This window comes from Labrus mixtus, chromosome 3 (genome assembly GCF_963584025.1).
Source record: "Labrus mixtus chromosome 3, fLabMix1.1, whole genome shotgun sequence".
In the NCBI taxonomy this organism is placed as follows: Eukaryota; Metazoa; Chordata; class Actinopteri; order Labriformes; family Labridae; genus Labrus; species Labrus mixtus.
Window position 1 is genome coordinate 33,045,092 of NC_083614.1, and position 23,506 is coordinate 33,068,597.

Genomic DNA, 23,506 nt, shown 5'->3' on the forward strand with positions numbered 1-23,506 from the left:
TGTCAGGTTAGACAAGACCAGCAGGTGGATCTGTGTCCGGTTTGACAAGACCAGCAGGTGGATCTGTGTCCGGTTTGACAAGACCAGCAGGTGGATCTGTGTCTGGTTACACAAGACCAGCAGGTGGATTTGTGTCCAGTTAAGCAAGACCAGCAGGTGGATTTGTGTCTGGTTTGACAAGACCAGCAGGTGGATCTGTGTCCGGTTTCACAAGACCAGCAGGTGGATCTGTGTACGATTAGACAAGACCAGCAAGTGGATCTGTGTACGATTAGACAAGACCAGCAGGTGAATCTGTGTCCGGTTTGACAAGACCAGCAGGTGGATTTGTGTCCGGTTTCACAAGACCAGCAGGTGAATCTGTGTCCGGTTTCACAAGACCAGCAGGTGGATCTGTGTCTGGTTTCACAAGACCAGCAGGTGGATTTGTGTCCGGGTAAGCGGAACCAGCAGGTGCATCTGTGTCAGGTTAGACAAGACCAGCAGGTGGATCTGTGTCCGGTTTGACAAGACCAGCAGGTGGATCTGTGTCCGGTTTGACAAGACCAGCAGGTGGATCTGTGTCTGGTTACACAAGACCAGCAGGTGGATTTGTGTCCAGTTAAGCAAGACCAGCAGGTGGATTTGTGTCTGGTTTGACAAGACCAGCAGGTGGATCTGTGTCCGGTTTCACAAGACCAGCAGGTGGATCTGTGTCCGGTTTCACAAGACCAGCAGGTGGATCTGTGTCCGGTGGGACAGTAACTGCCAATTTCCACATACTCAGCCGAGGGTTTTTCTTCCATCGGGGCCATGCGCCCTGCCCCCACGGGGTCAGTTTCTGGAGCGTGAGCTGAGCAGAGGGCGGCCATGAGCAGCTGTACAAAAACCAAACAAGAAATGACCAAACAACAACATAAATAATAAAATAAATAAATAAACATTAACTTCAAATAAATACAAGGTTTCTCTCCTTTAGTTCTCCAACTTGATTCTTTTTGAGTGTTTGTAGATTTCTGGTAGATTGTGATTCATTTTTCCACATGAGTATGTTTTCCATTTATTTTAAAGCCGCTCCACTTATTGCTTCTGGATGTTTGTCGTCCTGCCATCACAGACGTTGTCCGCCTGTTGGTGTGAATGATGGATAAATCTGAGTTTGGTCTCCAATGTTTCAAACATTCCCTCTGCAATCCTCCTGAAGTCACAGATCTGATTGGCCGACTTCCCATTGAGTATGGGTAAGGCCTGGCGCGAGATTCACACCTTCTCCCCCGGACATTCAGGGGCCAGCGAGAGCTCGCCGTATCCTTTAGTCAGCAGTTAGTAGTTTTGATTTAAATGGGTTTTTTCCATGAGGTTTGTTGACAATAAGAAGCCCAAACATTCAAATAGCTGTGACTGTTTAATGACTTCCAGACTGCAGAGTATACATCTCAGAGCCATCTCAAATAAATCAACGTTTCCATTCAGATAAAAACGAGCCAACATGTCGACTGGTTTAGATAATATAGCATGCTATGATACCCCCGCCCCTCTCTGTATCCTCGGCGTGCACGTCAGAGGTGACGTGCACAAACAATCACGCTTTCTGACTCACTGACTCGCCTCTCCAAAAACCCAACCACATCTCCTCTGCCGCACACAGCGCCACAAGGAGACATTCCTCGGTAATTTCTGGAAACACATGCAGACGCAGGCGAGCTCGTGCAGGGTGCAGAGAAACAACAACACACCAACATCAGTGGTGCTGACGTCGTCCTCTCAGAGTTCAGTCAGAGCTTCACCTGCAGGAAGTCGTTTTATAGAGTCAAAAGTCACGCTTTTGTTTTAACAAGAACAAAAACACGTCGTTTGGACGTCCACGACGTTTGTTGAGTGTGTGCGGTGGCTCAGCCCAGGGTTCAACATGGAGACAGAAAGTTTGAGTGCGTTGTCGGTCTGATTCATGAATGAAGAATGAGACGGGGAAACCCTCTCCACCCAGATGTTTCAGGACAAACAATCCGTTTGTGACGCCAAGAATGGAAAATGAAATAAACGACATTTCACAGCCTTTTGGGAAGTCCCTCCACATGTCAGAGTTTCATATTATGATTTAGAAAATAATACTCTACAGGTCATCAAACATGTACTGAGGGAAATGTGCGACCAGGGAACAAGAAGGAAGGAAATCATTATAACAGTGTCTGTAGCGTACACTTTCTTTCTAGCGATATCGAGAGGTTGGCACAGTTATCAGAAATTAATTAATTGGCAAGTATACACTCTTTGCAACATGCAGCAGTCACAGGATATAAACAAAACTCCTCCCTCCTATTGGCTCGAGGTGAATTCTCCTAATAATATCCTGCTGCGTTCTCACATCAGTTCACTCTGACTTTCTGCAGAAGAGATACTAGAGGAGGAGAAACTCCGGGTGAATGTGTCTGTTTGCGTTCACACATGCAGCTCCTCCTGGAAATATCTGGAGTTTTTCAGTAGTTTTCTGCAGGTGTGAAAGCCAAATGAGTTTATATGTGTGTAAAATGAAGACTAAAGTTAAGACTGAACAGAATATTTGTCTAAGATGAGATAAAACACAAGAACTTTAGATTCAGACAGAAAGCGTTTCAATCCCGGTGGTTCCAGTTTTGTTTCTGGTGTCTTCTTATTGGATAGCCGTCAGAGTATTGAGTTTATATTTTACTGATGAAACATTCACCAAAAAGTCAAACAGTTTATCTTTGGACGTGTTGATTTCTTCCTGATTGAAATGACGGAGCTGCAATTGACTCTGGCAGCGTTACTATAAACACATTTCATTATTCCAATATGTGAGAGGCTGCTGTGTTTCCACCATGACTAATGAGGACATTCACAGAGTGTGCAATGGGAAAGACTTTCATGAGCAGTGCCTGACATAAAGGTTTCCTCTTCTGAAGGTTTCGGCCTGGTTCTTTTCCTGTTACCTGCTCGAGGGGAGCATCATTTCCTCCCTCCGCTTCAGAGACTGTGACTAACAACCCTGACTGGAATCTGAATAGATGAAGACGCAAATGAAGGAGCCGTTAGGTGAGGAGTGATGCACATCATGAAGTCCTGATGGAAGATAATGACGTGTGGAGTCGAGGTGAAGAACGCCGCGAGGTAAGTTGGATCGCGTTGTGTTCTTTAGACAAACATCTGGAGATGTTTTATGGCGCCTGTACTGAAGTTTGAGGATGTGTTTAAATCTGACTCTGTGGTTTTGGTTTCAGCACTTGCGTCTGCTAATGGAGTCTGAAGCTTGAACACTGTTGCTATGGTTACCGGCAGCTTGATACACCTTGACTTGCAGATTAAAAGGAGGGGCTGAGCTGTTGAACTGCCAATCAGAACGCAGAAGAACACATCAATAACGTTCACTTCAACAAAAGGTGAAGGTCGGGTTACCTGACAGCAGAGTGCTGGAAGACGACCTCGCTGAAGGCCTGACCCAGGAGCCGGGGGGCCGCCTGGGTTTGCTGGCTGACCCGGGCCAGGTGTGTGCTGAGGTGGACCAGGAGCTGGTGGTTGGCCTGAGGGACGCTGGGAGACTCCAGGATCTGCTTCAGCCTGTCTCCACACTCCTCCACACTCTGACTCTCTGCAGGAAGAAAAACAAAAAAAATCAGAAAACATTCAAATGTGAAAATCTCATGTTTCAGCTTCATATTTCTGCCCGGTCATTCCCGTGTCAACGACAGGGTGACGATATCGACCAGCGTCCAACTCATGAAGCTCAGTTCAGGCTCGTTCGAGTTTGACCGTAAAGAGCAGCTCTGCAAATTCAAAATCCACTCCCACAGTTTTGCACAAGCAGGGCTGCACAATAAGCAACAAAACAAAGAGAACATTTTTCTTATGAGACTTCTTCAATGAAGCTTGGTGGTACAAAATTACACTTTTATATATGCAACAATAATAAACAGATATTTGACTTCTCCAAATAGTCAATCTATCTTAACTTATCTTACATCCTGATTTCAGCCTAAGGCCTCGTGTCCGCCTAGCGTTTTTTTCTAGTCAGAAAAGTGCTGGCTGAGCGATCTGGAGCGCTTGCATTGAGCTTTTGTGTGCTGAGAAGAAAAGCGCTGCACGTCCGTCCTGTCTCTATGGCAACAGTATGTTGACAACGGCCGCTGTATGACCGACGCTGCTCCGTTACTTTTTACTGCATGTTTTATATTTGAAATCAGATACGGAGCAAAGAGGATGTTGGTACAAGACAAAACGGGGAATGTCATACATTTGCTACAAAAATATAAACTCAATATTCTGCAGGCTATCCAATAAGAAGACAGAAACAAAACCGGAACCACCGGGATTGAAAGATTTTTTCAACTTGAGTGCTCGAAGCGGCCGCACAAAAAAAGCGGAGCACTCGTGAAAAAAGACGCTGGACGCCGGGCTTTTTCAGCTGCTGGGAACACTCTCTACTCATTGCAAACAATTTTAAAAAGACGCTGACACTCAGACAAAAACGCCAGATGGACACAGGGTCTAACTGTTTAAAACATCATATTTTTAAGATATGGTATTTCAGAGAGTACAGCAGCTGGATGAACCGTCACTGATGGCTTCGTCTCAGACAGATCGTACAGATGTTAGGTTTACCTGCAGGTCTGAAGTGTTTTTAAGGTGTTTGTTTTTTTATTATTTATTGATCTAAGCTGACTGTCGCCCCCTGCTTCAGACATATCATTATGTTGGAACCAGTCCTGTGAAAGAAGTCTGGAGAATATTTCTGTTTCTGTATGTGTGAGCAGACAAAGGGGAGATGAAGGTGCATGCATCTGTGTGTCTGAGAGCGTGTTGTAAAGCAGATCAGACAGCCGGGACGCTGCACGCATAAACATGTAGCACATTAAAGAACATTACAGCTTCTCCCTCAAACACACTGAACACAGAGCAGACGCTCCTGCTGTGGCGCCCGATGTGCAGCACCTCCATCAGTATCCATCCGAGCATGTAGCCAATAAGCCGCACGCCCGGCTTTGAGGAGATGTTTTCGGCCCTGGCAGGACACCAGCGATTTGAATCCAGAGCCGAGTCGAGCAAACCAGAAGCAAAGCCAGCTCTCCTGACAGACGCTGTGGGGGAAGAGAATCACAGGGGCCGCCGCATACACGGACGCTTGTAAAAGTGACACAGCAGGAGGCGCAGGGGGGGATAATACGACTCCTTTTCTTGTATTAGCCGGGGTTCAGACAATGGGGCCGTGTTTGAAGAGGAGCAGACGTATTGACGGGCGTGCTCACCACGGGACATTTACCACCGCAAACAGGCTGCAAACAAGAAAACATCTGTGCCTGAGCCTGCTGTGTGAGGGCTTTATGGGGGGGCACTCGGTGGGAGAGCTGGACTTATGAAGTCCGTTTATCTGGGTCTGAATCTGCCGTCTCAAGTTATTTATTTAGATTGAGTGTTTTTAACAGCTCCAGTCGGAGTTCATAATCAGGTGACATACTCTTATTTTGAAGTTTTGTACTGTCTTGATCTAAGGGTTATTTACTTCCTGATTAATTACATCTATGCTTTTATTTTGAAATACAGTAAGGAACTTCTGGTAGGAGATGGAAGGCTTTTACCACAGTCAAATATGTTTTCTTTTTCATTTCTTGAGAATGCAATTAGTAGTGTTGTAGTAAAGACCACACTAACCAAGACCAAGACCAAGACCAAGACCAAGACCAAGACCAAGGCAGGGCGAGAACGAGTCAAGACCAAGACCATAAATATCTCTGAAGAATCATCATCTTGTGTTTAGGGGGCGTGTCCCTCACTTGGACCGTAACACCGACAAGGTGGCGGCCGGGAAACAAATCAAAGTACAAATGAACTGAAGTTTTTTGTTCTTTTAGAAAGAGAAGTTTTCCTTCTAATCACAGTAATCACGTCAGTGGTGATCTTGACCGGTCTTGATTAAAAATCCAGTCTGAGACCGAGACAAGACCGGTTCAAAATCCTTTGATTCCGAGACCGAGACCTTCAAAAAGGGGTCTCGAGACCGGTCTTTTCGAGTACTGCAACACTCGCAGTCAGTAGTAAAGATGTGATGTGATGAGTTGTGTCTCTTCTCACCTCCCCTTAAAGCTTGAAGTGTCTTATTTAAATACAAACACAAGAGAGAGTTAGGGACTGTAATATTCACAAAGGTCACCAAGAGGTCAAACTTCAAAACATGGAGGAAATCGTCTTTTTAAAGTAGGAGGGGAAAAGACGTGGAATAGAACGTCGGTCCTGTGCCTGAGACACACACACACACACACACACACACACACACACACACACACACACACACACACACACACACACACACACACACACACGTTGTAGAGTGATTTGTGTGATGCACAGCTCTACATGTGTACATGCCGCATGTATCCAGGTGTAAGAATGCTGATATGTATTGATCGGGCGTGTGAGCTATCGGTGTATTCGGCCGTCTGTGCGGGAACTAAAGTGTTGGAATCGATCCCAATAACACAGAGTGCCAACAGAGAGCTGAAGACCTGACAGAACCACTGACTGTATATCTGACACATGACTGATTGGATTCATGGAGAGAGAGAGAGAGAGAGAGAGAGAACAGAGGCTCCATATTCTCGGTTCATTCAGAGTCACTCGGGCATATATTCAAACGCATGTCAAAAAATCAAGACATACAACATGACCTCCCATAACACTCTGTCAGTCATTTTACTGCCACGCTCTTTAACTTCATAACTCTAATAGGATTTTTTTACATACTTTATAATTCCCTGAGGGGGAAACTCTGAAATTGAGCGACACACTTCTCACACAGGTAGTCCTGAAATACACACACATGCACATACAGGACCTGTGGACTTTAATAGAGATGTCAGAGTGGGGCCTCAAGAGCATCTCTGCAGGACTCTGGAAGTGGCTTGGCACATCTCCAGCTACCAGACCAACTTCCATACTTTACTCCATGACCATGACTTGATGTGGTGAGTCTCTGCAGACTGAGCTGCTGACACTCAGAGATTAACCAGCTTGTGCATGTGCAGCTAGTTTTCTAGTTTCACTGAAATCTTTACAAAATTTAAGTTCATTACACCACAGGAAATGATAAATGGAGTTGAACTTGTATTGTTCTTTTCTAGTCTTCTGACTACTCAAAGTGCTTTTACACCGCAGGTCACACCTACACATTCACACACTGATGGTAAAGGCTGCTGAGTAAAGAGTCCATCATTAACTAATCCCACATTCATACCTCACCAACAAAGCAGTGGGAGCAACTTGGGGTTAAGTGTCACAAATCGGACATGTAGCTGCAGGAGCTGAGAGACGACCGACGCTACCAACTGAGCCACAGCCGCCCCTATGTAGTTCATGAGAGTACTGAAAATGTGTCATAAATTAATTGGAGCAAGTGTGTGGGAATATCTTCTTCCTCAGTCTGCACCGACATAATGTGTTTATAACTCCTCCCCTTTTTTCATGTCAAAATAAAACATGAAAATGTGAAACTTTGGGAACATGCTACCTTTTCAAAATGTGAAATTTACCAAAGATGAGGCCGTTTTTATAGCACATCAGATGACGTAATGTAGTGATGCAACACATTTTTAAAGGGTTAAAACCAAAGGAAACACCGTGCCTCATATTTTAAAACCAAGAGTTATTCATTGGATGAAATGTCGGCGATGACGACGGGAACTAAAAGTGAAGAACAACAGAAGAGACTGCAGATAGAATATTTGATTTAAATAGAAGACATGAGCCTGAAGCAAACATCAGGGGTATAAATCACCCTGTGGTCACCATGTTGGGGGGGCTGGTGTCTGCAGGTCAAAGGTCAAACTGACCCAGCAAAGAGGTGAAGAGGGAGGAGTCAAGTGTTCTTTGTTTAATTACCATCAGTGTGTATTTGTGTGTGTGTGTGCGGGGCATTATACATATGAGTGTATCTTTATTTACACATGTACCTGCTGCAGGATGGTGCGTGCAGTGTGTGAGCTGATGGACATGTTTGACATCACGCGGCGCCCTTGCATGAGCAACAAACACACGAGGGGAGTATCTGCAAATTTACAACCATCACGTTACCTTTCAGAGTTTGTATTGTTAAAAAAAAAGTGTTTTTTTAAATGATCAGATCTTAAGATTCTGATCTGGCTGGTATCGAGACGCCTGTGGTATTAACAAGATAACATCCGGTGTTTCCATAGCAACGATAAACATGTTGTGTCATGGCGGCTTTATCACTGTTTCAATTCTCAAAAGTGACATCCTCATCACGTTTTGAATGTCACTCAAACATCTCAAATGACGCAAAGCAGAAAATATTGACACTTCAAATGTAGAAGTGTTTAATGTTGGGAATTTAAAACGTAATACTGTGAGATTTATTACTGAGCGAGAGCACGGGGAAAACCCAACGAAGTTCAGTTACACTTGAGATGTGTGTGTGTGTGTGTGTGTGTGTGTGTGTGTGTGTGTGTGTGTGTGTGTGTGTGTGTTGCGTGGGCAGGTGGGCGGTGATGGATGGCTGACAATCTGCTGCAGCCTGATGGGGGTCATGAAAGTCACCTCTCTCTGTCTGACCACAACTGATCATAGACACACACACACACACACACACACACACACACACACACACACACACACACACACACACACACACACACACACACACACACACACACACACACACACACACACACACACACACAGTCGTCCTCCTTGCTTACTATGGATTGGGGTTGACCCCGCTGGTCAATAGAGGTCAAGGCTGGAGAGAGAACTTGGCCCATCCATCTGGCCCCGCGGGACTCTGGGAGACTGGACAACTGGACAGTCCGTGTGTGTGTGTGTGTGTGTGTGTGTGTGTGTTTGTGTCTGTGTGTGTCTGTGTGTCTGTGTGTGTGTGTGTGGGGTGTTCAAAAGATTTGGGACAAACTGGAGCTTTCCTGTAGGGATATTATGGAGGCACATTTGTCTGATTCACCTCAAATTTCAGATATTTTTTTAGAAACAAGGATGAATAAAAATGTAATTTTATAAAATTAGTGAAATATTTTGGGCTTTATGAATCAAGACCACGACATATTTCCTCAAAAAGAAGCGAGCCAATCACAGCTACAGATCCTCTTTAAGTGGCTGTGTCTTTTCTTTCATTGTGGAGGGACGCTGAAACAAATGTCTCTTCACTCGATCAGCAACACTTATCCATGTTTTTTTTTTAAAGATTTATTTTTGGGCTTTTATTGCAATGATAGGAGAGTGGATAGAGACAGAAATCAGGGACAGAGAGAGCGGGGAAGGAGCCCCTGCTCGGATTTGAACCCGGGCCGCCTGCTTCGAGGACTACAGCCTCTGTACATGGGGCGCCTGCCCTAACCACTAGGCCACCTGCGCCCTGTGTGCATGTATTTTAGGGCGCAGTAACACTGGTCATCCGTACCGTGCCCAAGCACGCTTCAACACTTTTTAGGCACGGTTAGTCCTAGCCGTGCCGGCCAGCGTGTGAATGGCGCAGCGGGGGGGGCCAATTGTGCTTGAGTACAGCACGGTACAGATGGCCAGTGTGACCGCGCCCTTACTGTATTGTACTTAAACTAAAGGATTATATGATGATGTCACACCGTGGAGCTCTAGTCCTCGTGTGTGTTGAACGTTGAAAATGATTGTTTCACTTCCTACACTAAACGCGGTGCAGCCGGTCGACTGTGATATCAACATCATAAAAAGAATCATAATTACAAATCAATCTCACTCTGCATGGACTGCCTTCAGCCGAGCGGCGCGGAGATGAGATCGTCTCTTTATTCAGACGTGTTTTAAATAAGAACAAAAAGGAAAAGCAGCTCTCAAAGGTCAGCCGGCTCGTCGCTCAGCGTACACAGAGGAGGCTCATACAGACGACTTAATGAAGGACGTACCACTCGCTGTTAAATGCATTGATTGTAATGAATGGTGGAAGGCTTTAGAGGAAGGTGTGACATTGAATCAGAAACGATTACAGCAGATGTTGCTTTAACTACATGTTAGTGGTTCTTTTTATTATATCTTTGAGGCCTTTTTCAGCCTTTACTGGAGAGGACAGCTGAAGAGACAGGACGTGTGCAGAGGAGAGAGAGGGGGATGACATGCAACAAAGGGAGCAGAGGGTCCGTCAAGACCACGACGAGCAGACGAACAGACGAGGACCACAGCTTCTGCTACAAGGGGAACGCGACATGACCGCTATGCTATCAGTGTTTCAGGAGGAGGTGAAGCTACAGAGTGGAGAATGTGATCATGTCCCATCGCTTATGAAACATGTAGCTGCCATAAAAATCCAAACTGGGCAGATATGTTCCCCAAAAAGTACCAAAAATTCTTTGTTTCAACATTTGATGTGTTGTTTTTTAGATATTTCAAATCAGATGTTTTCAAATGTGTGTTTTGAAAATCACAACGTTCTGTTTTTATTTAAATGATCCAACCTTTTTAAGACATGAGGTTATTTTACCTGTCCCGTACTCGGCTGTAAACATAGTTAATTCTGCATTTTATTCGAGTACATGAACGTCTATGGGGAATTAGTCCGTTTTAGAGCAAGCCTCGAGTGACCACTTGTGGTACTGCAGCTTTGTGCACTCCCCTGTGGGGGGGTCATGTTTCATCCTAGAGGTTTGAGCTCGGTCTCCTCTGAAGGTCCAGATGGACAGTGGTCAGTCAGGCTGAGGCAGCTGGCCTCCTCATGGACGATGACCTCGGTGAGACCGTTAAGGTTAACTAACTCTGACAAATCTAATGAACGAGGAGAGACAGGCGGAGGAGAGAGAATGGGCTTTTGGGGAAGCGGGTCAGGGTGAAGAGAAGGAACTGTCGAATGTCTCGGGTTAAATTATGAAGATAAGTGACCAAAGAGCAAACACACAAAGACGGGACAGAAGGGAGATGAAGAAGAATCAGGGAGGTATGGATAGTGACCTTACAATTTAAACAATAAAAATGTTGACATTCCTGACTGACCGTTAATCAGAAACAGCATCCCAATCCCTCGTCTCTGTTTTCTGGGGCTTTTGCACAACATTTATGGAAATCATGAGTTGGAAAAATAATAAAAGGATGAGTGTGGTTTCCGTGTAACAGGAGCAGAAGAGCGGAGGATTCAAGAAGAATGCTGAAACATAAACATGCAATTAATCTGTGAATGATTAAAAAAAAACACGAGAAAGAGGATGTCTCACTCTGGCAGAGAAAATGATCGGACCAATTTTGAGGGTTGAATGAAGTTTTGGCTCGGTGATGAAGCACATGAATCTAGTTTAAGATTAAATATCACTTCTTAAAACCGGCGTTCAAGCTCAATCTAAAGCAAGAAACAGGAACCCACACTGTGTATCGGGGTGAGGGGTTTGGAGTGTTTTAAAAAGGTATTTGATATCAGCTGTGTTTCTTACAGTGTTTGGGGGATTTCCACAGATGAGCCACTGACTGGAAAAATGGGACTCAGATCAAACAGATGTGATTATGACTATTCTCCCAGAGAGCAGGAGCGCTGCGGGAAAGGTTACAAATAAAAAGGAATCAAAGGGGATTTTTTACTGTTACAGCATCGGCAAATCTCAGGGATTAGACCCCGAGAGGACCAGAAAGAGACTCTTTGTATGCGGCAAAGACGAATAATTCAATCCACATGCATCACAAAACTCTAAATCCATTATAGAAAGAACAGAGGGTGCTAGGTAATGAAATTATGACGATTAGCAAATTAGACCAAATTGTTTCTTTGCAGATGATGTTGCTGTTTTCCGATAAGGCAAAATTTTTAAATTGTTACTTTAATTTGTTTTTTTCTTTTTTATGGGGGTCAAAAACTGAAGATGGAGACAGGAAATGATGTCAAACTCAAGGCTTCAAAATGTGAGTTCACAAACCAACGTGTGGAGAAACGTATCAAAATGACCATGACAGAGCCACTATGCGTGAGCTGCTGCTCAAAGCTGCCGTCTTGTTGCTGTTTGTGCTGCTGTGATAAAAAAAACATCATGTAAATTATACTTGGTACATTAGCTCGTCTGTAAACATATTCTCTTCCTCAGGTCGGTTTCACCCGGTCGTCTTGACTACGCTCAAATCAAAGTTAATTTTCATCGGTGTTGGGGAAGTAGCAGAGAGAATCACTCCCATGATTCCCCGCCAGCCTCGACATCATCTTTTATTATTGTTCTGATTGAGAGCCCCCTGGTGGTGAGATTTACAAACTGTGCCTTTAATTGTCTCATTATTAGGCTAAAAAGTGAAAACACACCAAGCTAAGATTGGAACCAGGGCTGTCTCGCGGTGCAATTACGGTCCCAAATGAACTTTCTTTAAAACAGTGATTAAGCGCATGCTCTCGCTGAGGTTGTCTGCAATCCATCTCACCATGTAAGAGTGGGGGATTGGACCATAACCAGAAAATAATTTTAGGGGACATTTGCTCCTTTATTTGATTGGACAGCTGAAAAACTGTTAGGAGGAGAGAGAGACATTCATCCGAGGGCCAAGGTCAGATTCAAAACCAAGGCTACTATGAAGAAGACTAAAGCCTTCATACATGGGGTGTGCCACATAACCGATAGGCTACCTGCCCCCCCGATGGAAACTGAATTTAACAGAAGGTCTCAAATTAACGTCCAATTAAAAAAAACAATCCAACCAATGAACGCCGATGGTGATGAACAGATTAACAGATGTGCCCCAAGCTCTGGTTTGTGGTCGCTGTAAGTGTGAAGTTACTCTCGAGAAGTTCTTCAAGTAAAACATCTGGACTAAAGACATGAAGGAGGAGTCAGGTTCAGGCCTAAAGCGCAGCTAAGACGAAGAACAACAGAAAACTCCTCGGACTTGTCCCTTGAGCAGACGGTTTATTTTTCAGGGATCTCTGAACATCATTAGAAAACTTCTCCCTCACATGTTTAAGAAACCTGTTCAGGGTACTCTCTGATGTCACAGAGGGAATCACTCTCAGTCTTTAAGCGACCCCCTCAAGTTCAGTTTCAATGGGTTTGACTTGGGACGACCTGCGATGAAATACTTGATGAATCCTTTTAAAGTGGTTTACCCCTCACTTAAAATGTTTCCATGAATAAGTAAAGTAAAAAAAAGAGCTGTCACTTAACGGGACGGGAACCGAGAGAGGGAGAAAAGCCCGTACATAATTGAGGGGGTTTTCACTCCCGAGTTCACGATCGAGGAGCTTAGTCAAGGTAATATTTTGGGAGGAGGTTTCAGAGGAGATTTGAGGGACTTCCTGCAGACAATTGCCTCATTCTTGATGAATTCAAAAACAGTCTAATACAAACTCCTGTGCCCATGGGTCTGTCTGCCTTTCTTTTATTTCCACTCACAGGCACGAACACCGCCCACGCAGAGCATGAACCACAGAAAGCACAGGTAGAGCTTATTAAAAATGGATGAGGCTGTGAGAGTCCCTAAAAGCCGGAGAGAGGAGTGCCTGCTGGGGCGAGGTGGGCGGCAGGTGAAAGGGTGAACATGCAGGTCAGTTGTACAGAAAATGAGAAAAGACAGAGAAGTTGGCCGCGAGCCACCCTTTCAGATCGGAGTCTGTTTTGTTTATATATAATCCCAAAGCTGTCGGGAGATCAGAAGAAATGTGACGCTGACGAGAGGGTACAGCCTTGTCGTCTTTGCATCCAGATACGGCAGAAATCTGTCAGGTGTGACGAGTGTCGGCGCTCATGCCGAGTGACAGAGGCACACTAAAAAAAATACATTAAAAAAATGCATTCGGAGCTCAGATTGAGCTGCCGAGTTTCAACCTGCAGTGCGTGAGAGAGGAGAGAGAGAGAGAGAGAGAGAGAGAGAGAGAGAGAGAGAGAGGAGAGAGAGAGAGAGAGAGAGAGAGAGAGAGAGAGAGAGAGAGAGAGAGAGGAGAGAGAGAGAGAGAGAGAGAGAGGAGAGAGAGAGAGAGAGAGGAGAGAGAGAGAGAGAGAGAGAGGAGAGAGAGAGAGAGAGAGAGAGAGAGAGAGAGAGAAAGAGAGAGCATGACTGCTGAGGCAGCTGGAGGGCTAAACTCACACAAGTCACCAGCCATGAAAACACTGCTCATAGCTACAGGAAGAGTCGAAATCAAACATTTCATATCGGTCTGAGCTCTCCTTGTTGTAGTTTAACTAGTAGTAACTTCAACTTTCCCCATACCATGTTTGGATTTCATTTACAACCAATAAGAGTGAAGTATGTTCACTCAAACTTTAGATTGGCACTTGAGTCTATAGAAGATGATAACAAGAAAATATTTACCATAAATCAAATCTTAAGTCATTGTGGTAACAAAGCTAGTACTAACTATACAAGCTATCAAAACAACTTCAAAGTTGTACTGGCTGTCTAATTCAATATTTTTAGACAACATTCAGATCTGGTAAAGTTTCTTTACACTGAGTATTCCTTCAAACTGAACTGCATTAGAGGAGTAACTCCGCAGATCGTTTAGATATATCTGTCCAACTTTTAAGAGATCTGTTGTTGAAAATTCTCAGGGGTAGAGGCTCCAGTTATAATGTAAACTTCAATGAACATAAAATCATAAAAAGGTCGTTAGAAGCTTTTTGTGGATTTGGGTTTCCAGGGGCTTAAAAGCTAACTTAAAGTATGAACTTAAGTTACTTTAATCATATACCAAACAGTCACTACACTGTGTGCCATGCAGCTTTGCCTAGTTAGTCACTCTTTCCACGACCACTCAGCGGTTTGCATTTATGATATAGAATAAGAGATCAACCATTCAGAACATCCAATATATAACATCAACACTATTAAACACTCCTTGGGGTTCAATCAGCATCATGATTCCTCTGATATTTGTGTGCATTGTGCTGTGGTTTCATGGTGTTGCTCACTCTACCTTGAGCGGTGTAGACCAGCTCGCTGTAGACGCTTGCAGGGATGATGGGGGCTGGAAGGTCCTGCAGGAAACCCCTGAGAGCGTCGGTCAGAGAAACCACATCATACTGGTCCAGGTCTACAGAGAACGGATCTGAGAGGACAACAGAGAAGAAAAAAAAAGGGTTACAACTATGACCCAGTTTGATCTAAATTTTCACAGTCAGTCATGACACCATCAACGGACCTGGTGAAACAGGAAGGGGAGGGGCGGAGGAAGTGTGGAGGCAGACAGGGAGGGGGAGCTGAGGGATGAAGGAGGCGTGTCCAAAGAGAGCGTCTGTATTGGTCTCTATCCCGATTCATCGTTAATTTCAAAAGTTAAACCCGATCAATCACATGCTTGAAATTTAAAAAAATTCGCATTTAAAAAAAAAAATTGTGAGGCTTTTATTTTGTAATTTTTGTATTGTCTTAAACTGAGAGTACTTTACTTCCTGTTTTAACTCAACCCTGCTTTTATTTTGAAATAAAGTAAGGCCCTTCCTGTAGATGGAAGGTTAGGACAGGAAGTTAAGCACAGAAACAGGAAGTGGTTAGGGATCCCAAAGTGAGGTCAAACGGTAACAAAGGTCAATGTGTGATGTCATAAGGTCAATGTGTGATGTCATAACGTCAATGTGTGATGTCATAACGTCAATGTGTGATGTCATCAGGTGGATATTACTGTCTGAGAGTTTGTTAAAGTGAAATGAGACATTCAAAGATGCAGCAGTGTTCTTCTTTTACGTCACTGAGACTACAGGGAGACACTGAGGACGAGTATCTACGGAGAGCCTGAAGGGACAAAATAGGATACTAGGTAATTCTCACTGCTCCTATTAGCTATTGTTGTTCTTCTCCTTATTTTGCTACTTTATATTTTTAAATTACATATTGTACTACAGTGGTTCTCAACTGGTGGGTCGGGACCCAAAAGTGGGTCCCGGAGCCAGTTTCAGTTTGTCTCAAATCTTTGTGTCAAAAAGTCTCTGAAGCGCTTTTTAAACACGTTTGTTTTGTTCCCTCGCTTTGTTCTGTCACACGTTTTGTACACTCTGAGGTCAAACTGCACCGTTATTCATTTAATAAATCTGATTGGTTGAATTTATTTGGGTCCATATTTCTCGATAAGGAGTTGGTGGTGGGTCCTGAGGCTAGACCAGTTGAGGACCACAGGGTTTAATACACAAGTTAAATAAAGTAAACTGGGGAACGAGGTCCAAAGTGCCTTCTTATTATGATAGCTACATACTGGAAGTTAAATACTGGAAGTTAAATACTGGAAGTTAAATACTGGAAGTTAAATAGTGGAAGTTAAATACTGGGCTTCTGGTTTTGGTGCAAAGCTTTGTGAAGTGAAGGGTCGGTGTTGATGGTCTTGCCCTGTGACGTCTAACGGTCAGTTGTTTGTGGGGCGAAACTGTCATTCAGTCTCAGATGATTCAGACGCTGAGACGTCCAACCGTGAAGAAAATTCCCAGATCACCCCGTCAGCAGACAAAACAGATAGCAAGGCGGCGTCGAGAGCGCTCCTGCAGATTAGAAAAGGACAAACCACACCGTGCCAGAGGACGTTTCTTTCTGTCCTCCATCTTTGACCTTAACCTCCACTTGTCCTTCAACCTTCCTTCCTCCAGATTCTCGTCCTCCTTGACGTTTATCTGGACTCTTCCTGCCTCAGCTCCACTTGCTTTTATTTCTCTTTTCCCTCCAACCTTCATCCTCCACCCCACCCCACCCTCCTCTGCATCATGTGCACCGGGCCCTCTGGAGTCCAAGCGGCTGTTAAATCTCATTGATTTGTGCCTCTAACTAATGCCTGAATAAACTTAACCAATCACCACAGGCTAGTAAACCTCCACACCATTAGTATCAATGGATGGCCTGTTCACGGAGCCCTGCTGAGGCTCGCCTTATCCTGCAGTGATTTGTCTGGGGGATTCGATCATCCCAACACCCGGGCACAGCAAATTTGGTGTTGCCGTGGGACCCAGTAGGTCTATGAAAAGATATTAATGCACTTTTTCATGTGTGTGTTTGTGTGTGTGTGTGTGTGTGGGTGGAGATGTATTGGAACATTAAACCATTTTGATTCTTGCAGAGCAGATTGTAATTTGTTAACGTGTGACTGATATTTCTTTATTAGATTGGGACTTGAGATTATTTTAATAACAACATTTGTGAGGGTGTAATATCAGTTTGCACTTGCGGCATCAAAGATATTTCAACGCCGGCTAATTATAGTGACTGCTGTTGTTTTTCACTGGGGGAAATAACTCTCAATCAGGATATTTTTTCTTTCCTACTTCGCTTCACAATTGTCTGATCGACTTTTTAAAATCTCTTATGAATGGGAAATGCCAATATGTTTGTTAACACATTTTGGACTCTGAATAACTAACTGCTGGGTAAAAGTTTGGGAATTTCTCCCAAAACATTCATTCAGCTGGTGGCCATTCATGTTACGGCTTATTGCGGTGAATGTAGACCGTTAAAAAAAGAAACCAAACACGGGAGGAAACCACTGTGAGGTGCTGTGGGGGAAATCCAAATCTAAGATATACATCTATTTATTCTTTCACAGAAACACATGATATTATAGCGGTGCCGGGATTATTTTTGCCTTTACTTTAAAAGGTAAGGTGATGGATAGAGTCAGAAATTGGGAAAAGAGAGCGGGGAATGACCATAGACTGTAAATATTAATGTTTGAAGCCTGAGTGACGTCACCCATCTGTTCCTGCAGGGGGCTCCGGAGGCTCATCGGCAGCAGCCGCCATGCTGGAAATGCTGTCTCAGACTAACTTTCAGTCAACCTAACGACAGGCTGAGAGCTGGAGCTGAGGCGGATTTTAAACCTCTTGATGAACCTCTACATCCCGCCCACCTGTCAATCATGTCCGCTACGCGTCTAACTATGGATAACACAAAATGTTCTCAAAGTGAAAACAGAGCCGTTTAAAAAAACAAACACTCCCCGTACAGTGTGTGATGACGATAACTAATCACACCTATTTGGTTTTTTGAACCAGGCTGTAAACATGTTAATCTCTGCTGTAAAAACAGACTTTTTAGAATGGGTGTGTATGTGACTTCCTGTGCTTCTGCAGCCAGCCTCTAGTGGACACTCGAGAAACTGCAGGATTTTACACCTCTGCTTTGGCTTCATTTTCAATGGCAACACCGAAAGTTACCGCTTGGGAAAGGAGCCACAGGTCAGATTTGAATCCGGGCTGACGCTTGTAGGACAACAGCCCCCGTACATGGGACGCACACACTAACCGCTAGGCCACCGGTGCCCCAACAACAGTACCAGTAACTGAATCATAGAATCAGCATGTGATTGCAGTCCGGTGTAGTGATCCACAAGATTCCTCTCCCAGGCTCACTCCCTCTCTCTGTAAAATCCAAAAACTCAGGTGAAGAGATAAGTGTGGTCACCGCCATCACCACCAACGTTCCAGTGAACACAGCCACCAACATTTACAAGACCGTCAACGATAAACAAAGACGTAAACAATCTATAAAAAGAAGCAACAATTAACTTACATCCATGGCTGCAACGTCAACTAGAAGTGCTTATTGTTCCCCCTGACAGGCTCAGACTAGTACTTAAAGGTTCTGACAGCTTTACAGAAAGGATCCGCGCAGAGATTGACATCTTTGTTTGAGTAAGATTACATTTTCTAAACAGAAGAGGAGTGACATCACTTTTTCTTTTCAAAGTTATGAAACTCTTTTTGACAAAAAACTGGAATAAACTGCCGGCTGAAAGTAGATGAACATGATCCCTGTGGTTTCATCGCCACAAGCAACACTTGGAACTGAACATGTTGGCTGTTGTGTTGATGCTAACAGGCTAACGTGTAAGAGTGGGGGGGGGGGGGCGACATATTGACAGGAAGGGAATATAATCATTGTCAATGACCAATGCAGAAGCATTTTGATAGAGTGATACCTAAAGTCCCTCGTTAAAGGATAAACCTGTAAGATGTGTAGTGAATGAGATGATAAAGGTATCTTCCTATCTGATCATTAAGGAAACATGTTGAAGTGCTGGCTTCTCTGACAACAATGCAGCAGGCAGTATGTCCTCCTTCTAACTTTAGATTCTGCTCCTGAATGCTCTGGATTTGTTTGGACCAGAGAAGGTAGGAGGTTTTAAGACACCGCCCACACGGCCGTTTTGGACGCCCCTCGGTTTGTCAGATATGAGAGCAGTTATCAGGTCAACAGGTGTTGCAGCGATGGAAGCGGGCAAGAGAAGTGGTTCAGATAGAAGTGATTGTACCCGACCTAAAAAGCCTCTGCATGTTTCTAATAAGCTCCACGAGCAGAAACGTGCTCAAACTAGGATCAATATTGGAGATGCTTTTGAAAAATGGAGAGAGGTTAGAACACAGAAAGGTTTACAGACCCATGCAGAGCTGGATAAACACTGAAGCTTCAGAGTCCACCACATGGTGACCTGAGTGAGCATGGACTCTAGAGGGGGGGGGGGGACAGCTCTCTATGATGTTTAGAATTCAGACTGCAGTACCCATTTTAAACACTAGGGGTCAGAGTTACAGACTGCTCCTTTAAAAAGTTAGTATTCTGTTATAAATCTCCTTTTCTTCAGGATTGTGTCTTCCTGTTTGGTTACAGTTTATACGATAAATTCTTCTTTTTTGTACTCGAGCAGACAGATCTGGGTTACACAGACCAACATCTTTCTGCTGGTTTCTGGTTTCAGACTCAGAATTTCACGCTGTCTGATACAAACAAACAGCTCCTGTTGGTTGACACGAAACAGCTGTCTGTGTGTTTTCCATCAGGAACAAAAGTCAGTCTTGACATTCTGTAAAAAAATGAAGAAAAGAAAAAGGACCTATGGTGAATTTGTCTTGAGTCATAATCATTTGCACCCAGATTGTGTTTGTGTGGTTATTCGCAGCGTTACATAATGAACCGTGCGACTTCAAAGAAATCATGTGAATTCAGAACAATCGGCCCATTTAGCTGTTAGCGTGGGAAACACACACAGACATGTCTCTGCAAAAAAAGTGACCTAAACAAGCAGCTTGTGTCACTGCTGCCTCCGTCCACACTTTGAAGTCTGAGCTAACTCATGACCAGCCAACACATTGTCTGGACCCACACATACCATATCTGACTGACTGAGAACACTGAATCAGAGACGCTTTGCTACTCCACTTACAAGCAAACTCGTTGTAGTCTGATTTCTATGAGGTTTTATACGTTTGACATGCAGCAGAGGCCGTCACTTGGGTCTCACACTGACAAACAAACTGCTGACCTCTCTGCTTTGTGAAGTGTGGGGGGGTCATGTCATGCGTGACACTCGCTGCCCGACACTCGCTGCCCGGACGTCACACCTGACACGTTGTTGAAACACAACGATGGAGATACGGTCTGCCACGATGTGCTGATCTGTGGGAACTTCTCTGAATGTGTTAAAACGTTTTGCTTCTCTGAAAGGTCGACACTTCATGACACATGTCACAACTGTGCCGTGCTGCCCATAACAATATGTGGCGTGCCGCGCTGAGACGTGCTGGGGCTGTGCCATAATGCTGTCAATAAAGAGAGCGGACGAGGAAACGAGGCAGCACAGGCCGCATGCAGATTCAAGTGAACACTTTAAAGTTTACCCAGAGGAGCTGTGTGCCCTGAGTTTTTCTCTCATTGAACATTAAACATGGTGTTTTTACTCCTTGGCTCTAGCCTTGAATCTCATTTACTAAAGAAAACAAACACAATGGTTTACAGAAGCTACTTTAGCTCAAGCCATGAAACGTGCTGTAAAGGTTTCAGCGTTCACCCGGCTGAGAAACGAAACAAGAATTAAATGGAGAAAATCAGCTCTGATCGTGAAGAAACCAACATGTAACTGTGAAAGAAGTGCTGGCTTCTCTGACAACAATGCAGCAGGCAGTATGTCCTCCTTCTAACTTTAGATTCTGCTCCTGAATGCTCTGGATTTGTTTGGACCAGAGAAGGTAGGCACTTTTAAGGCGACCCCCCACCCCCCCCCACACGGCCGTTTTGGACGCCCCTCGGTTTGTCAGATATGAGAGCAGTTATCAGGTCAACAGGTGTTGCAGCGATGGAAGCGGGCAAGAGAAGTGGTTCAGATAGAAGTGATTGTACCCGACCTAAAAAGCCTCTGCATGTTTCTAATAAGCTCCACGAGCAGAAACGTGCTCAAACTAGGATCAATATTGGAGATGCTTTTGAAAAATGGAGAGAGGTTAGAACACAGAAAGGTTTACAGACCCATGCAGAGCTGGATAAACACTGAAGCTTCAGAGTCCACCACATGGTGACCTGAGTGAGCATCCACTCTAGAGAGGAGGGGGGGGGGGGGGTACAGCTCTCTATGATGTTTAGAATTTAGACTGCAGTACCCATTTTAAACACTAGGGGTCAGAGTTACATACTGCTCCTTTAACGTCATGTTTACATGTGTGGACCTCAGGAGGAGTAGCTGCTGCTACTTTTGCAGTGACCAATGGGAATACAAATGAGATCAACACAAATATATAAATGAAACATTAGACGACTTTAAAGGCTGGATGAGCGTCTGTGTCACATGAAGAGGCGGCGCTCTGCAGGGTGGAGTCCTGTCAGAGAGTAGCTTTAATGAAACCTCATGAAACACAGACGTTCTCCGGGGCCACGGCCAAAACAGAATCATTACACCACGAACGAGAAAAGATCCCCCGAGATCCTGCTTCACTCGCTCCTTCTCTGTCTCTCTATCCTCCTTCTCTGCAGACTTTGTATGAAGCGTCGACCTTTAGTTTCCCTCAAAACCCTTCAATATATCAAATCAGTTCTTAGAAAATGCGAGTTCAAGAAGTCTTAATTGAAACAGGTCACCATGTTAATGTAATAAGAACACGGGTTTGGAGACTTGGAAACCTCCCTGTGCTTTGTGTAAACTCATGTGACCCACAGACGAACACAGAGAAACACACAGACCTACACACACACGTCGTCTTCCTCACTCAAACCCAAAGAGGTCATTATTGATTATCACTTCATGTACACGTCGTGATGCATCGACAGGTTCAGGCGGATTTTTCTGATCTTCCTCCCAACAGGCCACTTCACCTTCGATCTGTCTTTCTTCTCTCACTTTATTTCTCTCTTCATCAACACTCTCTTCTTCTTTGTTTTCATCCATTTCTACCTCCATTCTCCTCCTCTTTTGTTTCTTTATGACTTCATAATCCCTAAAATACACCGTCACAAGGCCAGATGTTCTCTCCACACTCGACCTGTCAGTCGGCTGATGAAGGTTTGGGCCGACACTGGGTATGGATCAGCTGACGGATGGATGGATGAGTAAATGGAGTGAAGCCGGGTCAATAGTCTAGAGCGGAGTCCAGTTATTGGACGGCTGCGTCTCACACATGACGTCTTTGGCAGGAGCGACTGATTGGCTCTGATGACGCTGTGTGGCAGGAGCGACTGATTGGCTCTGATGACACTGTGTGGCAGGAGCGACTGATTGGCTCTGATGACGCTGTGTGTCATCAGAGATCGTGGTAATGGTTTGTACTTCCTGTTTGGTACAACAATCTGAACAACTCAGATCAAAAATGATTACAAGTATTCTTAAATGATGCAGCTGGGTTTTTCTTTCAACAACAATGACACGCGCTGCAGTGTTTGTGGGGGCGGGGCTTCAGCAGTTGACCAAACCACTGTCAGGCAAGGGGGGGGGGGGGGGGGGGGGGGGGGGGGGGGGGGGGGGGTCCTGATCTTTAAAAACGTAAAAAACGAATTGTTTTGGGTTTTTATCTAGCACAAGTGTTTTCAATGCATATTATTATATCACTCAAAATGACATGTTTATGATGACATGAATACTGGGGGGGGGGACAATTCTCTATTTTTCCAGTATTTGCGAGGTCCGGACCCCCCTGTCCCCCCCCGTGATTTCCGCCTATCCCTGCAGCACTCTATAATCCAACACCACATATATAAAATAAATATTGATCTTTGATTTATCTCCTCGTCTCTAAAGATTGAAATGAAATCATCCTGGTTGTAACTTTACAAAAGTCTGCTCACAGAAAAGCAGGAAACATTGAAGGTTGTCTCAGCATCAACAACTCATATTTCTGAAAGTTGGAGAGCTGTGCAGGGACAAAGAACAGAAAGAAACCCAAGGTCTGCCTCTTTCAGATTATTACGGAGGTCACAGCGGAGAGGCGCTTTCTCAGCACACTATTTCTCTGTTAGCAGTAAACATAACGTACAGGTACAGGAAGATAATCAAAAAAGAGGTCGTATCACAGACGTAGAAGAAGCTCGATGACCCGGGGAAGAAACCGTCTCTTCTGAACGAAAAGGGCTGTCTCGTCCCGCGCCGTCCAAGGCCAACACAAGCACAACCCGCGGAGGAGGAGAAGAAGAAAGACGCACTCTGGCTGAACTTGAACTTGAGCCACAGGAAATTTGAAGGACAAAATCAATCCCCTGTTCATACACAATGACGGCAGTGTGGTTTAATCAGATAAAGCCTGCTGTGTTCATCTCTGTGTATTGTGTGTTTGTCTGTTTGTGAAGTGTGTGTGTGTGTGTGTGTGTGTGTGTGTGTGTGTGTGTGTGTGTGTGT

At 44.5% G+C, this 23,506-nt stretch overlaps 1 protein-coding gene across 2 annotated transcripts in view; it reads right to left on the reverse strand.

The window, feature by feature from the left end:
* pik3r3b (phosphoinositide-3-kinase, regulatory subunit 3b (gamma)) overlaps nt 1-23,506 on the reverse strand; it is a 224,076-nt gene that overhangs the window by 107,229 nt on the left and 93,341 nt on the right. For both annotated transcript variants that reach the window (XM_061034969.1, XM_061034968.1), the window contains exons 5-6: nt 14,855-14,986; nt 3,394-3,586 (exon numbers count right to left, since the gene is read on the reverse strand). In XM_061034969.1, coding sequence (XP_060890952.1) covers nt 3,394-3,586; nt 14,855-14,986 — 325 coding nt within the window. The remainder of the gene's footprint in view (nt 1-3,393; nt 3,587-14,854; nt 14,987-23,506) is intronic.